We start from the raw sequence: 23,469 nt of genomic DNA on the forward strand, positions 1-23,469 counted from the left end.
GACTGCCTACTGGAAGCTCTCGCACGCTCATCTTTGTCACCAGTTACCCTCCTGCTGTCACTAAACGGCACAGCTTCCTCTAAATGCGCTAACATATGTAAGCTTGGAGAACAAAGTATGTGGCTATAACTTAGGCATAGTGATGCCTAATAAACAGCCTCATCAGAGAGGATGATATTACAACACATGATTGGTTATTGAATGAGTCAAAAGGAACAGAGTGCAAACTTTAGTACACTTGTTCATAGGGGTGGGCATTTATCGTATTGTTTATCAATTATCATGTTAAACTTTGTATCATGATACAAATTTGGATTTATAGTTGTCACAATAAATTCCAATTGATGACAATTAATACCCCACACAGCAAACCAGTGGTGGTCCCTCACACAGCAGATTAAACTGACTACAGAGTTGTAATCAGGGAACTCTCTTCACCTGAGTGTCCTGGACATAATGCAGGAGCTCTGATGACAGAATTAAAAAATAAATAGATAAAAAAAATACATCATCAACTTTCAGCTCAAGATGGCCCAGTACCAAATCCAACTAGGGACCACCTTGTCGTTATGCATGGTTTTCTTGATTTTAATTAGGCCCAAGCAGCAAAGCGCTGCGAAGGTCTATTGTTTTTGTACTGTTTATTATTATTATTAGGCCCGAGCAGCAAAGCGCTGCAAAGGCCTATTGTTTTTTGCTGCGAAGGTCTATTGTTTTTGTACTGTTTATTATTATTAGGCCCGAGCAGCAAACACTGCGAAGGCCTATTGTTTTTGTGCTGTTTATTATTATTTTTCTTCCCTACAAATGAAATTGCTTTTTGGGGGCTTTATCATATTCAAAAACTCACCAAACTTGGCGGCCGCATACAGCCTGTTTCAAATTTACGTATTTTAAGGTCGTGGCAAAAATTGCAAAAGAAACGGCTCAACGGCGCCACCTAGCAATTTTCAAAAGACCCTCTGCTATTCCCTTACTTCATCATAGAGACATGAAATTTGGTACACTTGTAGAGCTCACCAAGACGCTCAGGATTTACAATTAATATCATAGTGCAAGTATCACAGGAAGTCGGCCATTTTGGATTGAAGTTCCGATTTTGACCCCGATTTTGACCCCATTTTTGACGTTTACAGCCTTCGTATTTGATTGAACTCCTCCTAGGGATTTCGATTGATCGGCTTCAAACTTGGTCAGTCTGATCATAAGGCATGGCCAATTAAAAGTTATCAAAAGAGTGAGGTTTTGAGCATGCTGAAGGGGAGTTAGCAGGGGTCAAATTTCACCTACTCGCCATGAAACATGAAACTGTTACATCTCCTATACAAAAACACATAGAGGCACCAAACTTTCAGTGATTGATCGTCATCAGGTATCCTACAATTTACTGTGAACCGTCGGTATCTTACCCCTTTGACCTAATCAACATGAAACTGTGTCCAGAGACAGAAGACATGTTGGTGTGTTGTGGATTCCAACCCTGACCAGCTTCGATTGAGCAGGTGGGCATGGCGGCGTGGCTAAGTGACCTGTAACGTCGGTGCCATAAGTTTGGCTCTGAATTTCACAGTTTCTGGCCGAGCTGTACCAAACTCACTAGGTTGCATCCTTATCCAACTGCCGACAGGAATCCATAACAAAATTTGGTGGGCGTGGCCTCATTTCTCTACAGCGCCACCTAGAATATTTTAAATGATCAGCCTCAAGCCATGCTTTAAGCTAGAATTATGAAACTTGGTACACATGTGTATCTTGTCAGATGTACAAAAAAAGTCTCATATAGCTATGCTTTATATATATTTTATTTTTGAGAATTTATTGAGCACTTGATCAGAAAGTTTTTTTAAATCACATGCCTTCGCTCTAAATCCACTCATTCCACTTCTCCCACTGAATTTGAACTGTCAGCCTGAATAAATGCAAGGTGGGTTTTTTTCATGTTCACACCCATTAAAAACAGTATTTATTATTTTATCTGGTTTTACCTCACAATTAAAAGTCTCCTTACTTCTAGGTTCTGATAGGAAACATAAACCTATCTAAAATGTTGTGCTTTTCTGAGGTTCACTTTGTTTCTTAAAACCCAGCCATGTGATCTTGGCTGGCTTTTCTCTTAACACAGTAAATAATTTAATAAGCTTGACTTCTCATAATGGAACAAAATCAATCATTCTTCTTGATTTTGTTTGTTTGGCTAAAAAGTGTAAGTGAAATGCACAATAATTGTTTTCTGCTTAAAAAGAATTTTTATTTGCACTTTGCCAAAGATTCTTACACAGATATTTTTAAGCAACAAATTAGAGAAACTCATTTTCTAAAATGATACTTTCATTTTAGTACTTGATCATAAACCCGGAAGATTTGTTTTCTGTTGCAAACATCTCTTATGCAAGACATGTCTCCAAAACACAATGTTAGATATTCTCTTTGGTGCAGAATATTATTCCATTACCATATGAATAAAAGAGAAAATACAAACTCCATTGGTACACTCATTCGCCTGACTCCGTATATCTCTGCATGTATCCCAAATAATAACATTGCACTCAAATCTGCATTATACATTTAAACTGAAATAAAATTGAAAATAATTATCATGTCCTCCCACGCCCCCAAAATAACGTGTAGCACATCAGTGTGGGATTATTATTAACTAAGAAAACTGAGAGGAAACTTCTCTTACTTTCCTAAATAGCCACACTGTTTTCTACCTCCTTTGGATCCAAGTATTTGTACGGCAGTTCCAGAGTCTTGTTTCTCTCTTTGATTGCTGCACTCAATGCTGCCAACTCCTTTTGAAAGTTCTCTATCATCTGCTGTGGAGTCTCCTCACTGAAGTGGTTCTCGAGGTACTGACCAAGAGGTACCTGGTGAAATCAATGACACTTAGTTTTTCTGCCACCGAGATGCAAATGTTTGAAAAACGTAGGCTACTTGTGTAAACATATAGAGCCATGAAGAAGCCATGGAGTTGCATAGTAGCATTTTACCTTATTTATATACAGGTTCATCTCAAGAAAATAGAAAAACCTAATTCATTAGGTCATTCATTGCAAAAATGAACCTCATATATTATAAAGAAACATTACAGGCAGAGTGATCTATTTCAACCATTTATTTCTGCTCATTTTGTCAATGGATTGAAGCTACAGAAAATCCAAAAGGAAATTTCTCAAAGTTGCATAGACCAATTAATACATGGACATTTTCTTGACAGAATTTTAGGGTGGGATGGTTAATTGTTTGTTTTGTTTTGTGGGTTTGTTTTATTGATCTGCACAGCATTTTGAGCTGCTTTTAGTATGAAGGATGCTTCATAAATAAAATCAATTGATTGACTGAACTCTCCTTCAATCTGATGGAAAGCTGTCAAATCATCAGTCTTTATTCTCCTAGCTCCACTTCATAACATTTCCTACAAATACATTTGTATGTACGGAAGAGGATTAGAGCCACCGAAAAAAGAAAAAAAGAATTCTGAGTTTAAAGTCAGAATTCTTCTTTTTTCTTTTTTCGGTGGCCCTAATCCTCTTCCGTATGTATCCATCTCATGTAATATTTAAGATTTCAAAGAAACTGAATTTTGGGTTTTCAATAGCTGCAAGGCATACTCATCAAAATGCGCTGAATACATTAGACTGTCTAATTAATGTATGGATATATGGGTTTTTGGTTTTAAAGTTGAATAACTGAAATGGATTCACTTTTTAATTATTTTCTGCTTTATTGAGATGAACCTGTTCAAATGTTCTTGATAAAGCTTGAAAATTTTTTGCAAAACACACTGAAGTGTGAACACTCACAAAGTCACTGGACTGCTGGCTGAGCAGCCACAGGGTGGCCATGCCCTGAACAGTGGTGTTGACATCTGGCAGTGTTTTCAGCATTGTTTGTTCAGTCGCTTCCCCTTTTTTGGTTGGAGGTGGCAGTTGCAGGGAGATTGGAGTGTTTGGCATCCAGCTATCAAAGTCAAACTGCGGTATAGAAATGAGTATTATAGTTTGTTATTGATTTCTTTTGCTTGTGGAATTTCAAAATACAGTTCTATTAACTTTAAAGCATAATGGTTATAATTACAGTTGTAGTTGTCTGACTGATAGCTTTAGACAGTTTGCTGACTGGATTCAGGCCACGATTGCTTGAACCTTTAGATGGTTTAAAATAGTGTTTGCTTGTTTGTTTGTTTGTTGTTGTTTTTTTTACAACCAACCTTTAAATATATTAAACTTGATATGACAACCTACCCTATCTTAACAAAATGTACATTATTAATAGAATCAAGGTAGAAGGTTCTCCTTGATATTGACCTGAGAGACATTTATATTGATAATTCAAAAATAATATGGATACAAATATCCCTGCATACCACAGACAGTATACCTTATCAGAGTCACATGCGTTGAAGAATCATGAAAGGTGTTTTACTCCTGCATTTATTGACTCACTATAGGAGCCTGGCAGAAGATCAGTTAAGACAGGGGTCGGCAACCCGCGGCTCTTTAGCGGTTTCCTGTAGGGTTTTATAATTAAGTAGTTGGAATTGGGTCATTTTTCCTGTATTTGTTTTGTTTGGGTTCAGGATTGGTACTGGCTTTATAGTGGATGTGCAGATTAATCCTCTGATTTTTTAAATTTTTTCTGAAAAGAAGCTGGAAAACTGGTTGCAGGCGGCATTTGTTTGAAATTCAGGTGGTAACGTTGTAGGAGGGTTTGTGATTCTGTCAACTGTTGCAAATAAAGCTCGAGCACTGTTAACGTTTTTGTTTAAGACATCTGCAAAGAAAGCCTCTCTTGCATGTTTCAGTGTTAAATGATAGTTACGTAGTCTTTCTTTATATATGTCACAATGAACGTGGAGTTGAGTTTTACGCCATTTTCGTTCTGCCCTACGGCAGAGTTGTCTTGCAGATCTAACTGTTTGTGCATTTCTCCATGGAGATTTCTTTTTGCCAGACACAACCTTCATTTTAATTGGGGCAACGGAAAGTCTGTATTCAAAAAAACTATGTGATTTGAAGACCATGTTTGGTGAATTTGAATTATGTCCTAGCATTTGTAGCATTATATACAGTATCAATTGATGGCTTTGTATTCATTTACTCTGAAATAGCACAGCGAGCTTCAATTCATGTGCAAATAATACAAATCCTATCTAAATCTTAGAAAATCATATCTAAATCCCAAACCCTTACCTGTCCACTGTTCACAGCAGCATGCTGGGCTGAGCCGGTGAAGATTACCATGGTGACAAACTTGATGAGCTCATCCACTGTGGTAAGTTTCTGTGGGATTCCTGAGAATTACAAAAAGTAAACTTAACATTTAAAAATTCGATGTTTGATCAATTCTTAACCGTCCATCCCATCCCACCGATTGTCTCTAACCACTTGTTCTTGTAGGTCTGTAAGGTTGGGGTGGGTTGGTGCCTATCTCCAGCAGTCTTTGGGCAACATAGGGGCACACAAGACAAACAACCATGCACACACACAATCATATCTAGAGGTAATTTAGAGACTAAATAACATAATAGTCAATTGACTTATAGGAGGCAGCTGGAGTACCCAGAGAAGATCCATTCATACATGGAGAAAACGTGCAATGTTCTGGGTTGGGACCCAGAGCGTCCTTGCTACCAGGCAACAGTGCTACCAGCAGCATCACTTTGCAACCCAAATGCTTCCGTTATACAGATCTGTAATATGTTTATCAAGCCGTATTATTTTCTTTAATGCATACCTGAGCAAGGCTGGGAAAGGAATCCATGTTCATAAATGTCCAAAATCCACTTTTGAAGTTCAGAGTCTTGCTGAACTTCAGCATTGGTCTTGTAGTAGTAGCTCAAGATACCCCGTACAAATCTTTCAGACACAGAAATATTTTGTAAAACACGTTAAATACATACCCAGTAAGAGTAAAGCGTGTTTCTCCTTTCATGATTTTTTTTTCAGGAATATTACTGAATTTATGATATCTTTTTTCTTTTCTAATAATTTACATTTCGAATATTTTAAATATCACAGATTTTTTTAATACCACAAATTATTTGCATGAGCAAAATGACCATAAATGATACAAGACAACAGTCAAGATGATTACCAGAGGAAGTTACCTGATTTAAATTTGGGCTGATTTAAATTCAACATGAGACAGGATTAAAGAAAGAAAAAAAACTGAAATCCACTAAAATCTTTCTTGAATTTTTTAACAAAGCTTTATTTAGCCCCAGACATAACTCTACCCATCTGTAGTTGCTGGAGAAGTTTTTTTTTCCCTGGGTCACAGTATAATCATTAATGTTGTTCTGTACAAACATGATTGTTTTGCAAGCCAAAATGGAAGGCCTTAGTCAGTATAAACAACAAAGCAGTCTGAAAAGCAGCTCAGACAAAAGGCAGAAAAAAATTATTGCTACCCATTTCTCTTCCTAACACATTTATACATAATCCTAATAAGTAGAAATGTGGAAGTTTTGCACAATAAGCCATCTGACAATTTGTCATTAACAGCTAAAGTAGCATAATGTAAGATGCAAAATGGAAATAGCCTATTATACCTGTTGATTGTATCCCACACTCTGAGTGCATCATCTCTGTAGTAGAAGTTTGGTACGTCCTTCAGTCCGCGCTCAGCAATGTTTTCAGGCACACAGAGGGAGCTGTATGTTAAGGAGGACAGCGATCTCCTTAGAATTGTCATCATACCCTCTCCTCCAGAAGCTGAAAACTAGAGAAAGGTAAAGTCAAAGGTAATGACAAACGCTGTCATTCAAAATTAAAAATAATGATGTCCTTCTGAGTAAAGTTATTTTTTTTTACTTTGGTGAAAACACCCTCCTCAGATATGAGACTTTTCCGAGCTAAGAAGTTGATCTGCAGAGTGTAGCGAGTGTGAGGTATGAGAAGCTGAAAAAGGAGAAAACACTGTTGGTTATGACAAGAACAGTTTGCAAATAAAAAAACGTATTCTGAATTACAATAACACACAGTCAAAACTTCAGAATGAGTCAAATTAACAAATGAATAGCTCAAGTTTTCTACATGTTGCATCATCATGAGAATCTGTCAGTATAGGCATAAACACAGTGGAACCTGCAGCTTCAGTTACCTTGTAGAGAGGATGCACCATGGGCATGTTGCGCAGCAGTGACACTGCAAAGACCTCAGCCAGCAGGTGAGTGCACAGCAGGTGAACGTTGAGCTGATGCTCACTGAAATCTGCACTTCTGACAAAAATCTTTGCCATCAGCCAGTCATACTTGGAATCAGATGGCAAGAAGACTGGATTGTCCTCTGCTGGTTTCTGCTTCAGCTACATCAGAGTTTAAATAAAGTATAGGCATTTATTTGATTACTGGTAAATCATACAGATGAACAATGTTTCTGAAATTGTTTAGTATTTTTTCTGCTGACGTTTTTTTTGAGAACCTCTGTGAAGAGTTTGAACTTAATCCAAAATTTAACTTAATATAGTCTGAAATCAGATTAAACAGACCAGTAGTCAGATAGGCGTGTGTGTTTGAAGATATAACCCTTCGACAAATGAACAAACCAGACTGGTGGTTGAAGTGATAAACCTATAATCTTTGTGTGATCTGACTTCCAAGTTTTTCTACAAGTCTACTTTCTCAGAAAGGAATTTGGCTTGCGACTTATGTCAATTCTTTTCAAAATACACAACTTGGATGTCAATTTTGTTCTTGTTCTTTCTACATTTAAAATTGGCTTGATTAATTCACAAACTTATAACCCCACAGTAAGTGTTGCCATCAGGCATCAATGTCTTGCTAAAAGTGCAAATGTCTCGTTTCAGAATCAGAAAACAAAAAAAAAATATTGATAGTGTGAAGGATCCATGAATTGCAATTGTTTTTAAAAGCAGATGCAGGATTCAAAAACACTTTTTTTAAAACAAAAAAGGTCCTTTGGAGTCATGTATCCCTAAAACAGAAAGAAAATAATAATAATTTTGTTTTAAATAAAAAAAGACCACTCTAACAGGAATGTGTTGAATTAATGTCTGAGAAGTAGAGAGTGATCAGAAGAAAATCTTATAAATCAGCAGGTTTAAACTTTTCCCCAAACAAAAATACAGTTATTAATTAAGTTAATTAGAGTATAAGTACAAAAATACAGTTATTAATTAAGTTAATTAGAGCATAAGTACAAAAATAAAGCACATGTTAGTGAGGGGGTAAATCCCTCTCACACTGACTGATCAATTTATTGAAAAGAAAAACTTTAACTGCATTCATTCACTGCTGCAATGTTTTACAAAGTCACTGCATAAAACAATGTATTGTACTGTTGAAGATGCTAACACCTGCACACCTGTTAACACCAGAGTAACAATGCTAGTCACAAAATAATCTGAATACTGGATACTGTCCGAATTTTACATATTAAAAAAAATCTTTTAAATCACAGGTTTTGTGACAAGTGGTCATGAATTACTGATAGACCAGTGTTATCATAGAAGGCTTACCAGACAGCTGTCCTGGTGGGTCCTCCAGCTGTGAGCAGACAACATTTCTCCTCACTTCCTCCTCATTCCGGCAGTTATCATGAAAATGTTTGTCTTATGAACTTGATTTGAAAATGGCAACTTTGCAATGAATACTTTTATCTGGAATGGCTGTAGTGTTAGACACTGATGTGCATGTTTTGGGTTCCAAACTCAACCTAATCAATGGTTGCTTGGTCTTAAGAGCCTGCTTCTTTCTGTGAAATATTTTCCCAAAGTTTATGTTATGCCCGACTGTCTGGTTCCTGCCAAACTTTAATCTTTTGGCTTGTACAAAAAATACATTTAATTGAATACTTAATAATTCGTGTACTTTAATTACTGTATACGAGTGCTAATCTCACCTGAATAGCAATTGGCATGAGTTTATCATCTGGAGTTTTGTGGAGCAAGACAAGTGGAGCCATCAGGTACTGCTTCTCGCCATTGATGGTGTTTGTTTTCACTCCATCCATTTGCTTGTAGTCACAAAGGAATATGTTGCCTTTCTGTTTAACATTTGAAGAAAATGTTACCAATTTTATTTAAAGATGCAAGAACCTCAAATCTACTTAGAGATTTGTAGAGATAGCTATATTTTTTTATACAGACAACTACCTTAATTTCTTCTGCCAAGCTGCAACAACCATCAGGGAAAACCATTTTGTCAGTAACAGGAAAGTTGCCAGGCAGGATGGTGCAGCGGCGAATCAGCATGGGATTAATACCGTTTAGAAACTGGTAACCAAAAAATGCATCTTCCATCCAGTGTTTTTGGACATAGTCTGTAAAAAAATACAAAAAAAAAACACAATTCTTCCCCAAAAAAACACAATGAATTTGTTTAAAAATAAAAATGAAATGATAAATTCAGCCTTCAAAAATGGTGGAAGAGCAAGCTGAATTTTTTGCAGGCCATGAGAGCACTTTGATCTTTTTGTTGTTGTTGAAGCATAAACATTCTAAAATACATTGTGAATACATTGTGTCAAGGAGAATTATTTTACATTTTCATCCAAATCACCACAAAACAAAAGTGTCGCTGCGTTCTTTTTACAAGGAACTTTTGGTTACAAAATGCAACTCAAACAATTACAACAAATATTAAACCCACAGCCCAGTCTTAACAGGTTTCATGGCTTAGTAGGATTAACTTTAGCACAGGTTGTCATTACCAGATATATCAGACTGTTTGCAGGAAAAAACTCTGTTGATATCATCAATGTTCTTCCAGTTTGTTTTTTTATCAGCCAGCCTCTTCAGTTTCAGCTCTGCCAGTCTAGTTAAGAAAAAGCAAAAAGTTAATGTGACATAAAAATCTCAAATCAAAGGCATCTGTGTATCAAACTATTAGGAGTTTACCCTGTGCTTGCTGTGAACAGAAATTCAGTCTGCTTGGTAAAGGAGAACCTGACTTCAGCAGGTAGAGAGAATGGGCCATCTGCTTTTATGCAGTGAGGAATTCCTTCCACATACACATCCCAGCTGAGAAAAAGATAGAATTTCTATGCTGTTTTATTTTTAGTACAGATGGAAAAAATTATTTTGTTTCTCAATACAAAACACACCAGCACTTAGTAAATTGGAATTTCATCAAAAAGGTAATCAAAGTGAAGCTCACACCCAAATCAACATTTTTTGCTGATCTAAATAAGCTATCTGGGCTTCTGTCCTTATGTTTCTGTGAGAATTTTGACATTTTTGTGCAATACTTTTAGTTCTGCATTATTTTGCTTAAAATCGTCACACTACTGGTCTCTTCGGTCAAACGGTTCTTAGACATTTGAATTGTCCTATTGGTTGTACGGGTTGGTACAACTTTGTCACTTGTGGTATATTACCACAGCCCTCCGTCCCTCCCCAGCTCTTGCTCGCCACTCTTAGCTTGGTGGAGAGTTAAGAGTAAGAAGTGCTGCCATGGCGACTGGCGGGCATTGCTAATGGTGCCACTCAGTTTTAGAAATGTGTGATTTATTTGCAATCTTGTGTTACATTGTTACATTATATTTAGTGTACTTTATATTATTTTCCTTCTTTTAATTCCACTTAAAGTCTGTTGTCTTGTGAACCTTAATATTTCAGCATAACAGGTAAAACACTCTTATCTTACCTAGGCGTAATTGCGTACGAATACTGTACTTTAGACAATTTTTTGGAGAGGTACCTTTTATAGTTTCTTTTTTTTTCTGTAGAATATTCTGAATAATATTTGTCATGTTTGGTATTGTTGCAATCATATGCATAAAAGAAGTGTATTTGTCCACCCCAATGCTTATGGAGGAAACGCACAAAATATTCTCTTAAGTAGATTAAGAACATTTGAAAAACAATCTGTGCTCAATTTGTGATTACTCGTGATTAAACATTTTAGTAGTTTGACAGGCCTGTCTGTCTATAAATTTGAAGTTTATAATATAACGAGTTTCAGTGTTATATTGAATTGCTGAAGTACATTTACTTCCAAGTTATTAAGATGCACTCGTAAACATAAACTCAGACAGGGAAAAGGGGGTTTTGTGTTTTTGCCACTCTGATTTCTCACCAATAGTCTTTCTGACGTTGCTCGAGCTCTTGTTCCCGGCTGTATCTGCCAAGATGATGATCATCGTCGAACCCTTTCAAGGCTGGGAAAAAAGAGAGGAAAAATATCATGTGATGATGTGTTGGTATTAATTTGCTCCTGTCTTCCTCTAGTTTAACAGAACCAAGCTTTTAGGAGAATTTGCGGCTGTTCGACGGACCTGTTCCTTCTCTGAAGCGGTGCACCTTGCTGTCAGTAATCCAGCGGTAGATGGGGAAGGTGTAAATGTCTCCCCCTGGGGATTTGACTTCAACTTTAGCTGGGAACCAAGAATCTTCTGGGAACAGCAAAAGAGGCTGTTTGTCAAGCTCTACCAGCACCAGTTTTCCAAGGGACGTGGGGGAGGAAACTGTAAAAGATGCCACCTGACACAATAAAAACAACAATTTGAAATCATAAAAAGGCGTCAAGTGCATACTTATAGCAAGAGGTCAACAACGGTAAACCTCAAATATATTTTGCAAATAAGAACAGAGAAATATCAGCCTGTACATTGGTAAAGCTGGCAGAGACATACGCTAAAATAATACCAGCTGTAGTTACAGAAAATGGAAGTTGTTTTGACTTAAGAGTGCAAATTCATGACTCACTTTTTTCTCATTTTGTTTTTAAAACATTTTTGTAATTATATATCCTATTCTGTCCACTTCCCAATTATACATTACTTTGTGTTGGTGTATCCCAATTAAATATAATGAAGATTGCGGTTGTAGCATGACAAAATGTGAAAAGTTCAGTGACCTTTAATACTTTTGCAAATCCCTGCATTGTACTTCTGCGGGATGCATTATATAAAACAATGCGGTGACTTTATATCATTACACATACCCTGTTGTGAAATAAGTGACAGTTATTTTGTGATTCTTGGTCTAAAGCTGCTCTACATTTGAATTTGAAGCTCAATCTTTCAGACTTACAGCTCCTTTGACAAATGCTGAAGCTCCTCTCAAGCTCAACAGCAGCTTGCGTTCATTTTCCCCTCTGGTTCCAACCAGCTTAATGTAGACATTGTTGAAAGTGGTGGCAACGGCGCGATTAGCAGTGTACACAGTTACTTTATAATCCAACATTTTTGCTGTTGAAAATTGATCCACCTTGATGTCAAGAGAGGGAAAAACAATCATCATCAACACTGATTGGTTGGTTGCTCTAGTTCATTGCAATACAATTCAAAAGGATTGTCCTGATAACTAACAAAACGTTTTACAGACAAACTGATGAAAGACACTGGATCACAATGAAATAGACAAATTCAATTTGATATAACAACTACAAATAGAAGATTCTTGCTTCTGTTTTTCAGCAACTTTTGAATGTACTAGTCTTACCTCTGCTAATGAGATCACAAAGTTTCCCTGAAGAGCTGCTGGGTTGATGCAACTTAACACCACTGTTTTCTGTATATATACACGTATTCAATGGGAGTGTGTGTTAAGTACCAAGAAACAGCTATGGCAATGAAACTACCGTAGATGGAAAGTAAACCTCCCACCTCTCATCTTTAGTGTTTTTCCTGTTCTTACGTAAATGTGGGGACTTTCACAACGTGAGATATGGATCTTGAGATATAGATAACATCAATAACACCTGCATGCCACTGCAGAATGACACAGTGATAATAACAAAAACCAAGATTTTTGTTTACAATTGTTTTTCCCAGAACAACAAAACAAACTGAGCTCATGTTAATTTATTACTTAACACAAAGATGGTTTTTCACCGTTTTTCACACCAAACCACATTTAGAGTAAGCAACACATATCTTGGATGTAAAACTATTTCTCTGCATAGTTATTTGATCAAAATCCCTTCTTACAGACAAAAAGGATTTAGCAAGAACTCTACAAGTAGTAGGGCGGTCTTGTAAAAAGTCAACAAAAGGAAGACTTATTTGCATATTATCTGGTGCTGAACTTTTGGCAACATTATGAGACTATTCATTTAATCATTTAGGAAATAGCTTGATGTTTAACGCAATACCTGGAATGCAGTATCTGACAGTTATGTGTCATGTTTGGCAAAGTACAGAGCTGAATTGTTGCCTGACCACATGTGTTCAGCATTGTTAAAGCACATACCAACTGAATGTTCTTCAATCCATTGATTTCAACAAATAGAAACAACATGCAAATTCAATATACTGTTAGATGAAACAGATGTTGCTTTCATTTGGTTTCTTATTGCATATTTAGCTCTAAATCAAAATCTTATTACAGGGTGTTACACCCCCAAGGTAGTCTAGGGATATTGGAGGGGGGCTGTAACAATAAATAAACCAGGGAAAAATTAAGAGACAAAACCAGGAGGGTAAAGTTAAAGTTTTATTCTTCAAGAATAATCTGAAAAAATCTTAAAGGCAAAAAAAATGAGAACCTAGAAGAAAAGAAAAGGAAGAGCAACAACAAAAACCAGGGTTTCTAGCAGACAACAAATCCTCCATCACAGCACCGCAAAGCTGCCACACACAGGCTGCCCAATTGGCCAAGAGGCCCTGAAATCAGTTTCCCAGCTAGCCTTAAACTCTGCTAATCAAGAGGCAGAGTGAAACCAGCTGGGCCTGCTTAACCTGTCGGAGCTCAGCAGCAACCTGAAATCCTACATGCAGCCACCACTGCATGTAACACCACCTCCCATAAAATCCAAGCCCTGAGAAGAAATAAAATAAATAAATAAAAATAATACCAAATAGCACACCAACCTCTACCAACTAGGACCAACCATGTATGTACACAGGATAAGGCATCTTCCACCACATTCTCCGAACCCTTCTTGTGCTTAATTATGAGTTTAAATCGCTGTACCATCAACGACCAGCGCATGAACCTTTGGTTGTGGTTGTACATTGGTCACAAGAACACAATGGGGTTATGATCAGTAAACACGGTCACTGGAGAAGAAGAACCAACATACACCTCAAAGTGTTGTAAGGCCAAGAGCATTCCAAGAGTTTCCTTTTAAATGGTGGAATAATTCATCTGGTGAGTTTTGAACTTAGCAGAAAAGTAACTTACAGGATGACACACCCCATCTTCACCATCTTGAAGTAGTACTGCACCAGCACCTTTAGCATAGTCATCCACTTCCAGCTTGAATGGCTAAGTGACATCAGGAGCGACCAGGACTGGAGCACTGCAGAGAAGAGATTTAGCTGCATTGAAAGCCTCTTGACACTCACTGGTCCACACCAAGGGGACTGCAGGGCTACATAAAGCTGTAGGGGGTATAACCACAATAGCAAAGTTTTTGCAGAAACATTGGTAGTAACCAACCATTCCTAGAAAACGTTTCAAATCATATCCACTGCATGTAACACAGGGGAACAAATAAGTAATACACAGAACACACATGTAGCATCAATATTTAGTTGAAAACATATCAGTTTCATTAATTACAATATCATTTTTATCAGTCTCCAATTGTTTGCCATCACAATGAACAAATTACAATGCACAAAATTAGAAAACCTTCAATCACACAATGCAGAAAAAGCAACAAATAGAACAACTTAAAAGACCAGAATGTTAAAAAAAAAAGTGTTTAAAAGTCGTGTTGAAGCCATTTAGGGCTAGTAGAAAAGCATTGTCTAATATACTGTAAGTGCATTAAACATAAATAGGGGGAGGTTTTTGCTCTGCATATTTAATGACTGTGGCAATATTTTTCAGAGTGCACGTAGGTTGTGCTTGTGATTTAAATGCAATGTTTAAATGCAGTCTTTCTGTGCTTATCTAAATGAAATGCTAAAATGTGACCCAAACCTCTGCAAATAAAAACACCTTAACATCCCACAGTAGTTGAGAAAGATAACACTGATAGAGGAATAGAGGATGAGAAAAAAATCTGTAACCAACAGATTTAAAAGTTACAACACTAACAACATATTTCGATTAAACAATATCCTACACAGTTCATTAGGACTATTTTTTGTCGAAACAAACAAACAAACAAAACATTATGGTCTCAGTTGTTGGTATACTGTTATTTCATGGAAGTTAAATGCTCAACCAAGTTTTTGATTTTCTTATATTGGTGAAACAAACTTAAGCTTTCAAATAAGATTAGTGTTTTCACATTTTACAATAAGTTAATACTAAAGAAAGCAATCTAATACAATTTATTTTAAATTTGGTTTTGAAAAAAAGTGTGGCTAATAACTTTAACATGGTATTAGCCTTCAACCTGGTGTCAACTAATTCCAAAATTTAAATGTCTCAGATTTGTCTCAAGCACAAAAAATCCAATATGCAATCATTACAAATGGATAAACAAAGACCAAAATGGTCTTGATTTTACTCAAACAAATTAAAAAAGTTTGTTACAACTTTTTGGTTGTAAAAGTGAACGGGCAACCAGACGTCTCATTTTAACCTGCTGAACATGCCTTTTACTACAACTAGTTTATCAAGTTCTTTAACTTTTTAAAGGAATTTTGCAAACTGTAAATGAACAATTAATGTTCTAGGTTTCACTTGAATCTAAAGGGAAATGCCTTTGACTCAAAACTCTGGCTGTGAAAGCTGTAGCAACAAGAACTTTTATGTAAATAGCTTAGTTTACATAAAACTAAGCTATGTAAACTAAATAGCTTAGCTGTTAGTTTGCAGCTAATAGCTGTTAGATAACTATTAGCTGTTAGTTATGTCTGTAAGAGAAGCAGAGTTAACTGTTTACTGAGAAGCAGTTAAATGGTTCTCAGGAAGCAGTTATCTTACCGAAAAGCATTCCTTATCAGTAAGATAATGAGAAGGAATGCTAAAGGACAGATCAAAGCATACTACATCTAAACTTTGGACTTTAGTACTAAGCACAAATGCTTAACTGTCTTGTCTGTTTTTGCTAAGATGAGTCAGAAAGCCAGTTTGAGGGAGTAACTTTCAGAAAATCTGGTCTGCTTTTATCTTTGACTGTGATGTAAATGGGCAGAAACAAAAGCTTTTCTACAAGAGATAAGAGCCGATATAATCTATTTGACTTTTGTTTCTTATCTGTTTGTATTTTAAAAGTCTCATTTACATAAAAATTGAAAGGTTCAAGGAAAACATTTTAAAGCTCTCCATGAAGAACCATTTATCGACGTCAAATAAATAACTCATTGTCATGTGTTAATGTTTAATATGTTGTACACGGAGCAAACATTGTTATTTTTCACTTTGAGACAGAAAAACTAAGAAAATAATAAATGAACCTTTCTAAAACAACATGAGTTGCTGTAAATTTTTAGAAGCTGGGATAACAATTATTAGGCCCGAGCATCGCTTTGCTGCTCGGGCAGCAAACATCACCAAGACGCTCAGAATTTACAATTAATATCATAGTGCAAGTATCACAGGAAGTCGGCCATTTTTAATTGAAGGTCCGATTTTGACCCCATTTTTGACGTTTACAGCCTTCGTATTTGGTCGAACTCCTCCTAAGGATTTCGATTGATCGACTTCAAACTCGGTCAGTCTGATCATAAGGCATGGCCAATTAAAAGTTATCAAATGAAACACAAAACTGTTATATATCCAACACAAAAACACATAGAGGCACCAAACTTTCAATGATTGATCATCATCGGGTGTCCTAAAACAGTGGTCCCCAACCACCGGGCCGCGGACCGGTACCGAAATAATGAACTACTTCCAGATCTTTTATTTTGAAAATCCTAAACGTCTTCCACAGCAGAATGAGTAACAAAACAACATCGGAGTACTGCGTGCGCAACTCCTAACTGCTACATTTTCACAGAAGTGGTCGCTCTCGCTATTGATTAAGCAAGTGCTTCTAATTCTACTTTCCCTCTTATATTCTGCAGAAACAGTAAGCCTTTCTACACGTTGCTTTTTTGAGTTAGGTTTGTTTTTGTTTAGTCAATACTGATAGATTAGAATCTATCAAATATATTTTTTTATCATGATTAAATGTCATAAAGCCCTGTAAGAAGATACCATATTTGTACGTACTGGCTGGTTTAGTTATTTGTCCAGGATGTACTCTGCCTTTCACTTACTGGTTGCTGGAGCAGCAAGATACAGATGGATTGTCCTAATTAGATAGATTCCCTAGGAGGCCCTGGAAGTGGTCAGCAGGGTAATAAAAAATGTTACGATTAAACAACAAAATAAATAAACAAAATTTTAAAAATAAACGACTAATGTGGAGGAGAGAAACTTCTTCAACAAGTAGCTACCTTATTGGTTCATCCTCATCCTCAAGAAAGAAAAAAAGTTTGTGCAGTGGTCTATAAATATGTTCCTTTAAAATTATGTCATTACATAACGCAAGTTTGTATATGTATGTTTGCAACAGCTCACCTATTCATCAAATCTATAACCTTTCATAACAACTAGCGTGGCAAAGCAGCTGCATAAAAGCCGGATGGACCATCTGAATTCAAGTACTCTTCTCACTGATGATGAGTCACAAGTGAGAGCAATAAAGTTGTCAACAATACTGTTAATGCTACTTTCACCATGTCTGTGAGCATGTTTACTGACATCAGTAGGAGAAAGGATGGCATTTTCAAAGTGACGTCTAGTACTGGGCTTAGGCACGGAGAAAGTCCTGATGTTACCTAGCAACAAGACGGTGTATACCTCACAAAGAGCAATCTCAGCTAAACTGACCTTAAGCTGGGAAATAAAAACTCTTCTCCACTGGACATTTACTAGTGTCTTATCCTTTAATAATTATGTCTGTTCTGTCTCAGATTTTTTTTGTATCCATTACATGAAATAATCTCACATGACATAGTCATAGCACGTCTTGTTCATGCAAAAGAATAAACATTTATTTAGATAAATATTAAACTGCAACAGTAGTCACTATTCTTTAGCAAGACCCAAAATGTTTTTAAGTCACTGTATAAGCATCAGTATATGAACACTGCCATCCACTGGCAATACATTGAACTAAAGTCTCCATGATCTCCTGGGTGGTGTTTCATGCTGATGTAAAGTAGGCCTTTCAGAAAACACACTGCAATATAGAGGGTTAAAAATCCCAGCGTTGTTATGTAACAACCTTGGATTCATTGGGGGGAAAAAAGGCAGAACCAGGGCCGTATGACTAACAGTCGATGTTACATAAGCGACATTAAGCAACCGAACACATCTCACAGTTTTTAATGATTATAAACTGTAAGTGATGAAGAAGCTAATTTTTCAAGGGTTCTAAACCTGAGCACACATTTGGTGGACCGAACCACCGCCACATGCAGAAAGAGGAGCTCTAACACAGAACTGTGGGACATATTTCAGCCATCCATCGTTTAAAAACAATACACCGTCACTAAATGAAAATTTTAGATATGATGTGTGCAAAGGTGCAGCAGCCGTGCTGATCATTGTTTACCCGTTTCAAATAATGATGTGTAAGAACGGTTTCCAACCCCTAGAGGGCGCATTTGTCTGCCATAAGAAGCAGTGGAGTGCTGCTTCAGCACTGCTGCTATGTTTACATAATTTTAATAATATAATAATCACATAAAAAAATACAAATAAAGAGTTAACGGATACAGTTTGTGTCTAGTTAATAATTTAATGGGTCTGAATGCAGGTTGCTGCTGGTGGCATTTTTCCTCCAACCAAGAGCATTACACTAATAAGGATTAAAGGAGGCGACTGTATTGATTCGGCTTAGCGGGTTCATCAAAGTCCAGCGTTTTTGATGTGTTATGCGGAAATAATCTATGAGGCACTATGACCCCCCCCCCCCTGGCCCCTAGTGGACCAGCATGCAGTGACCCACTTCTTTTGTACCTCCAGTTTATCAGCTCAAGAGGCTTTTGTTTGTATTCAATCAAAAGAGCCCAGCACTCCTCCTCCCCCCATCTCATGGCAACTGGTATGATCCACAAACATACTAGAATATCTGCAGGAGCCTCAGTTAACCTTTAACAGAACTACAGAAGAAATCAGTGTGTGGATGTACCACAACTTTCTCCAGCTGAACAGAAACAAAACTGAAATTATTGTCTTTGGTCCTAGAGAGGAATGTATAGAGTCACACAGCTTCATCTTTAATAGCTACAAACCAGAGATCTGGCCCAAAATCTGGGTGTAGCAATGAACAGATATGAACCTTCAGAGCCACATAAAGACAGTTACAAAGTCGGCCTTCTATCACCTGAAGAACATTGGAGGGCTAATGTCTCTGCAAGATCTAGAGAAACTCATCCATGCATTTATCTTTAGTTGCATTAATTACTGCAACAATGTCTTTTCAGGTCTGTCTAAAAAAAAAAAATCAGACAGCTGCAGCTGAAAATGACTTCTGACTAAAACCAAGGAGATATCACACCACCAGTTCTAAAGTCCTTCCACTGAGAGAGCAGAGTTTGAAGTACTGTCGTTAGTTTATAAATCACTGAATGGCTGAGCACCACAATGTATTAAAGATCTGCTATCAACCTTACAGATCTCTCGGGTCTTCTGGTTCTGCTCTGCATCCGAAGAACCAAACATGGAGAAGCAGCATTCAGCTTCTATGCACCACAAATCTGGAACAAACTTCCAGAAAACTGAAAAACAGCTGAAACACTGAGTCCCTTTAAATCAAGGCTAGAAACCCAAAATGTTGCTTAAAAGTTGCTTTAAATTCATTGTAACTGGAATTTTCATCAACATATTTGATGTATTCTTGCTTGGTGGCATTTGACAAAATTGAATGTTTATTGCTATTTTATAATTTGTCACTTTGTTATGTTTTTATTGTGTAAAGCACTTTGAAGTGCCTTCATGCTGAAATGTCCTCTTTTTCCAAAAACTGATTTACCATACTGATTTTTTTTTCAGCAATAAAAAATATATGCAGCAAAAATCTATGTATCCAAAGATTATACCTATGACCCACCCTACCCATGAAAGTTATAGAAAATACAAATACATTCAGCTCAGACTCAGTGGCTAAAAAACTAAAACATTTAACAGTAAGACTTTAGATAAGAGCTACAGGAAGAGATATTTCTTCAGCTCTAGTGTCTCTTTAATGGCTCCCTGTTCAGAGCCATTAAATGTAAAATAAAATGTAAAACTATTCCCCTTACAAACAAAAACCTTATGCTTACAGTTTCTTCTGAGCCATCTCCACAGTCATGCTGCTTGGCGACCCACTGACTGTTTTTTCCTTCTCTGCTGAAAGGAAGGTATGACATTTTTATTCAGTGACGTACAGGCAAGATTTTACAGGTCAGCGGTAAGAAAACAAAAGAAATGCTTGTAGACTTTAGTATGGACGGGATAATTGTCTCCCCATCCAAAATTGATGATGAAAAGGCAGAGCAGGTCATAACTCACGAAGGTTTAGTCCAGTGTTTTTCAACCTTTTTTGAGCCAAGGTACATTGTTTTCATTGAAAAAATCACGAGGCACACCACCAACCAAAAATGTAAACAAATGATACTCTATCGCCACCTATATTAAATATATAGTCATTTTTCTTTTCATAAACCTTTCCATCACTGTCATCAAAGTCTTGCCAGATACAATGCTCTCACCGCTACCTGTCACATTCACGCATCACTAATTCTCTTGTTTTAACGTACAATGCTATGTACCTACTGCCATCTAGTGGTAAGGAAATTACATGATTATGCCGCCAGTCACTACTACAGCACACACACTCGAAGATAGCATATTATTTGCAGATAATTAATTTGTTTTCAAAAAATCTTTTTTAGACCATGATGAAATTTCCACGGCACACCTGACGATCACTCACGGCACACTAGTGTGCCGCGGCACAGTGGTTGAAAAACACTGCCTCAATTAACTCTACAGTTTTTGGACTAAGAAATAAAAACTAAGAGTCTGAAGTAACTGAAAACTGCTCACAGTTTGAAACCTTTATATATCTATTTTAAAAGGACGTGCTCTCCTCCATACTACCTTGATTTAAACCTCAGCTGTTTCGTAACGGATTTTATTTCTAGTGCACGGACTGAAAACCATTTAATTGACGCCAGCCCTGCGCTGTCAGTGGTGTTTGCAGAAGAGGTCCCAGCGTCGTCGCACAGATAGCTTTCATTAAATATAATCTGTGACTGATCAGGGGCTCCGTGTTTATTCAAAGGTAATTTCCACAAAGTAAAAATCCAATAGAATTGATTGGTGTTGGTGTCAGTATACAGCTGGCAGTAGGCCACTAGATTAGTTTTAAAACAACTCAGCTACTGAATGTATTCCCGTATTTGTTTAGGCAAATGTTGGGCATTTATTGAATTGCTGTTTTATTTTGTGCTGGAAAGCAATATTTTCTAGCGACTTCAAAAAAAATCTCAATCGTGAATTTGTCAAAAGTGAAAAAGCTTCTCATCACTGGTGCCAGTTACTGCAATTGCTTGATATTATTTTGTTTCACCTGAAAACCTACTAAAGTTTCTACACTAGACCCTTAAAAACATTCAGCTTAGCCAGCACATTACTCTCTTTTGTAGCAAACAAAGATTGGAGAAGTAAAATAATCCAGTTCCGATTTACGCTGTCTAATCTGTTAAAACCCTGCTCTGAAGTCAGTCAGAGAGGATTCCCAGGTCTAATCTTTGCGTAGAGGTGACTGAGGGAATATTGGGGAAAACTGAAGCAATAAAAGCGAGACTGAAGCACAGAGATTTCCTTATTAATTGTCTGTCTGAATATTTCTTTTCGTACCCATAGAGCAATACACTACATCGTCAGTTCTGTGAACTCACGAAACGCCTTGCAAAAGTATTCACAAACTCTATGGAAGCCTGTTTCTGCCATTTATTTATTTAAAAATAAATAAATAATCTCATAATAAATAAATAAATAATCTCATAATAATGAGATACTATCTCATATCTCAGATACTATGTCATTATTTTGAGATTGACGCTTAAAATAATGAGATATCTCAAAATATCTCATTATTTTCAGATACTATCTCATTATGAGATTATTTATTTATTTATTTTTTTAACAGAGTGGTGGAAACGGGCTTCCATACGTTTCCGGCACTCTGTTAAAAAAATATATATATTTTTTATTTTATTTTATATATTTTCTAGATTATTTATCTCATTATAATGAGATAGATAATCTCATTATAATGAGATTATTTATTTTATTTTTTTTAACAGAGTGGCAGAAACGTATGGAAGCCCGTTTCCACCACTTTGTTAAAAAAATAAAATAAATTATCTTATTATTTTGAGATTGACGCTTAAAATAATGAGATATCTCAAAATATCTCATTATTTTGAGATGATATCTCAAAATAAAATACTATTTTGTATTTTATACAAAATAGTATTATATAGTATTATATCTACAAAATAGTAAAATATCTTATATTGTGTATCTTATTATACGTTATTATTTAGTATCTCATTATTTTGAGATAATTTATTTATTTATTTTTTAACAGAGTGGTGGAAACAGGCTTCCATATTGTATTGACATTTTAATGCAATACAAAAATGTTTTTAAAAGTAAAAAAAAAAAAAGTATGCAGACCCTGAATAGAAAATAAAAAAGGCGACTTAAACAGCAACTCTGACAGATCATCAGTAGAGCGGTAGCTAATCTACCACATTGATCACTTATTAATAATCTTAAATAAACATCAAGCAATAAAAACATAAAACTGTAATGGACTGCATATTCTGTTTTTTGTGTGGCAATATTAATATTACTCTTATTATTATTAAAAAACATCCATTTATTATCTAGTGTGAACAAAATCTTTTTGTACTGTGGGAGGAAGCTGGAGCACCCGGAGAGAACCCATTAATCAATCAATCAATCAAATTTTATTTGTATAGCACATTTCAGCGTCAAGGCATTTCAAAGTGCTTTACATCATATCAAACACAGAAACACAAAGCAACATAGAATCAACAATCAAAATAGGACATTAAATCAGGTTCCATCAATAAATTTGTAATTGATTACGTTTCAAATACAATCCTAAACAGGTGGCTTTTTAGTGGAGTTTGCATCCATAGAAGTTTTACCTGTTACACTCCTACTGTGTTATATGGAACAAAATACCTGTTGCTATTTTTATTCCCACTCACAATCACACAGTTTAAAACGATGTAGACAGCATTTTAATGGGCTTCTGGCACAAGGCTCCATACACCTCGTTCACAGAATTTCGAGCAGGGACTCCGCCGTCCCTCACGGATTTTTGTGCAATTCTTTTTGTAATTATTTTTTTATTTAGAAAGAGAGATTTCCATCACATTCGTTAATTACAGCTTTACCCATCTGAGATTGTACATGAGTATACAACCGGAGAATCCAAGTGATTTTGTCCATACTGCCTTTCTGGTATTTTCTTTTACAGACTATTACTAAATTTTGTTGTGAACAATGACAAAAATGAACAGAATTGAACAATAACGGGGATTGCACCATCTCGAGCAATAAAAAAAACACAAGAAC

General features: G+C 36.3%; 1 protein-coding gene across 1 annotated transcript; it reads right to left on the reverse strand.

Moving 5' to 3' along the window:
• Positions 1–2,223: 2,223 nt before the first annotated feature.
• On the reverse strand, positions 2,224–12,533 carry LOC102220792 (arachidonate 15-lipoxygenase B-like). The gene is made up of 15 exons (XM_023341680.1): positions 12,409–12,533; positions 11,998–12,174; positions 11,241–11,445; positions 11,042–11,123; positions 9,862–9,984; positions 9,675–9,778; positions 9,118–9,284; positions 8,865–9,008; positions 7,105–7,308; positions 6,816–6,902; positions 6,554–6,723; positions 5,737–5,858; positions 5,193–5,293; positions 3,804–3,974; positions 2,224–2,867 (listed from the first exon to the last, which is right to left on the reverse strand). The coding sequence occupies exons 2-15, from the start codon at positions 12,148–12,150 to the stop codon at positions 2,688–2,690; spliced, it is 2,013 nt and encodes a 670-aa protein (XP_023197448.1). The 5' UTR covers positions 12,151–12,174; positions 12,409–12,533; the 3' UTR covers positions 2,224–2,687.
• Positions 12,534–23,469: the final 10,936 nt, after the last annotated feature.

Source organism: Xiphophorus maculatus, chromosome 11 (assembly GCF_002775205.1).
Source record: "Xiphophorus maculatus strain JP 163 A chromosome 11, X_maculatus-5.0-male, whole genome shotgun sequence".
NCBI lineage: Eukaryota > Metazoa > Chordata > Actinopteri > Cyprinodontiformes > Poeciliidae > Xiphophorus > Xiphophorus maculatus.

Coding starts and splice junctions, on each gene's coding strand:
- LOC102220792 (XM_023341680.1), bottom strand. CDS start 12,150: ATGTTGGATTATAAAGTAACTGTGTACACTGCTAATCGCGCCGTTGCC. Junction 9,985..11,041: donor CAACGTCAGAAAGACTATTG/GTGAGAAATCAG, acceptor TCTTTTTCTCAG/CTGGGATGTGTATGTGGAAG. Junction 9,009..9,117: donor GCTTGGCAGAAGAAATTAAG/GTAGTTGTCTGT, acceptor AATGTTAAACAG/AAAGGCAACATATTCCTTTG.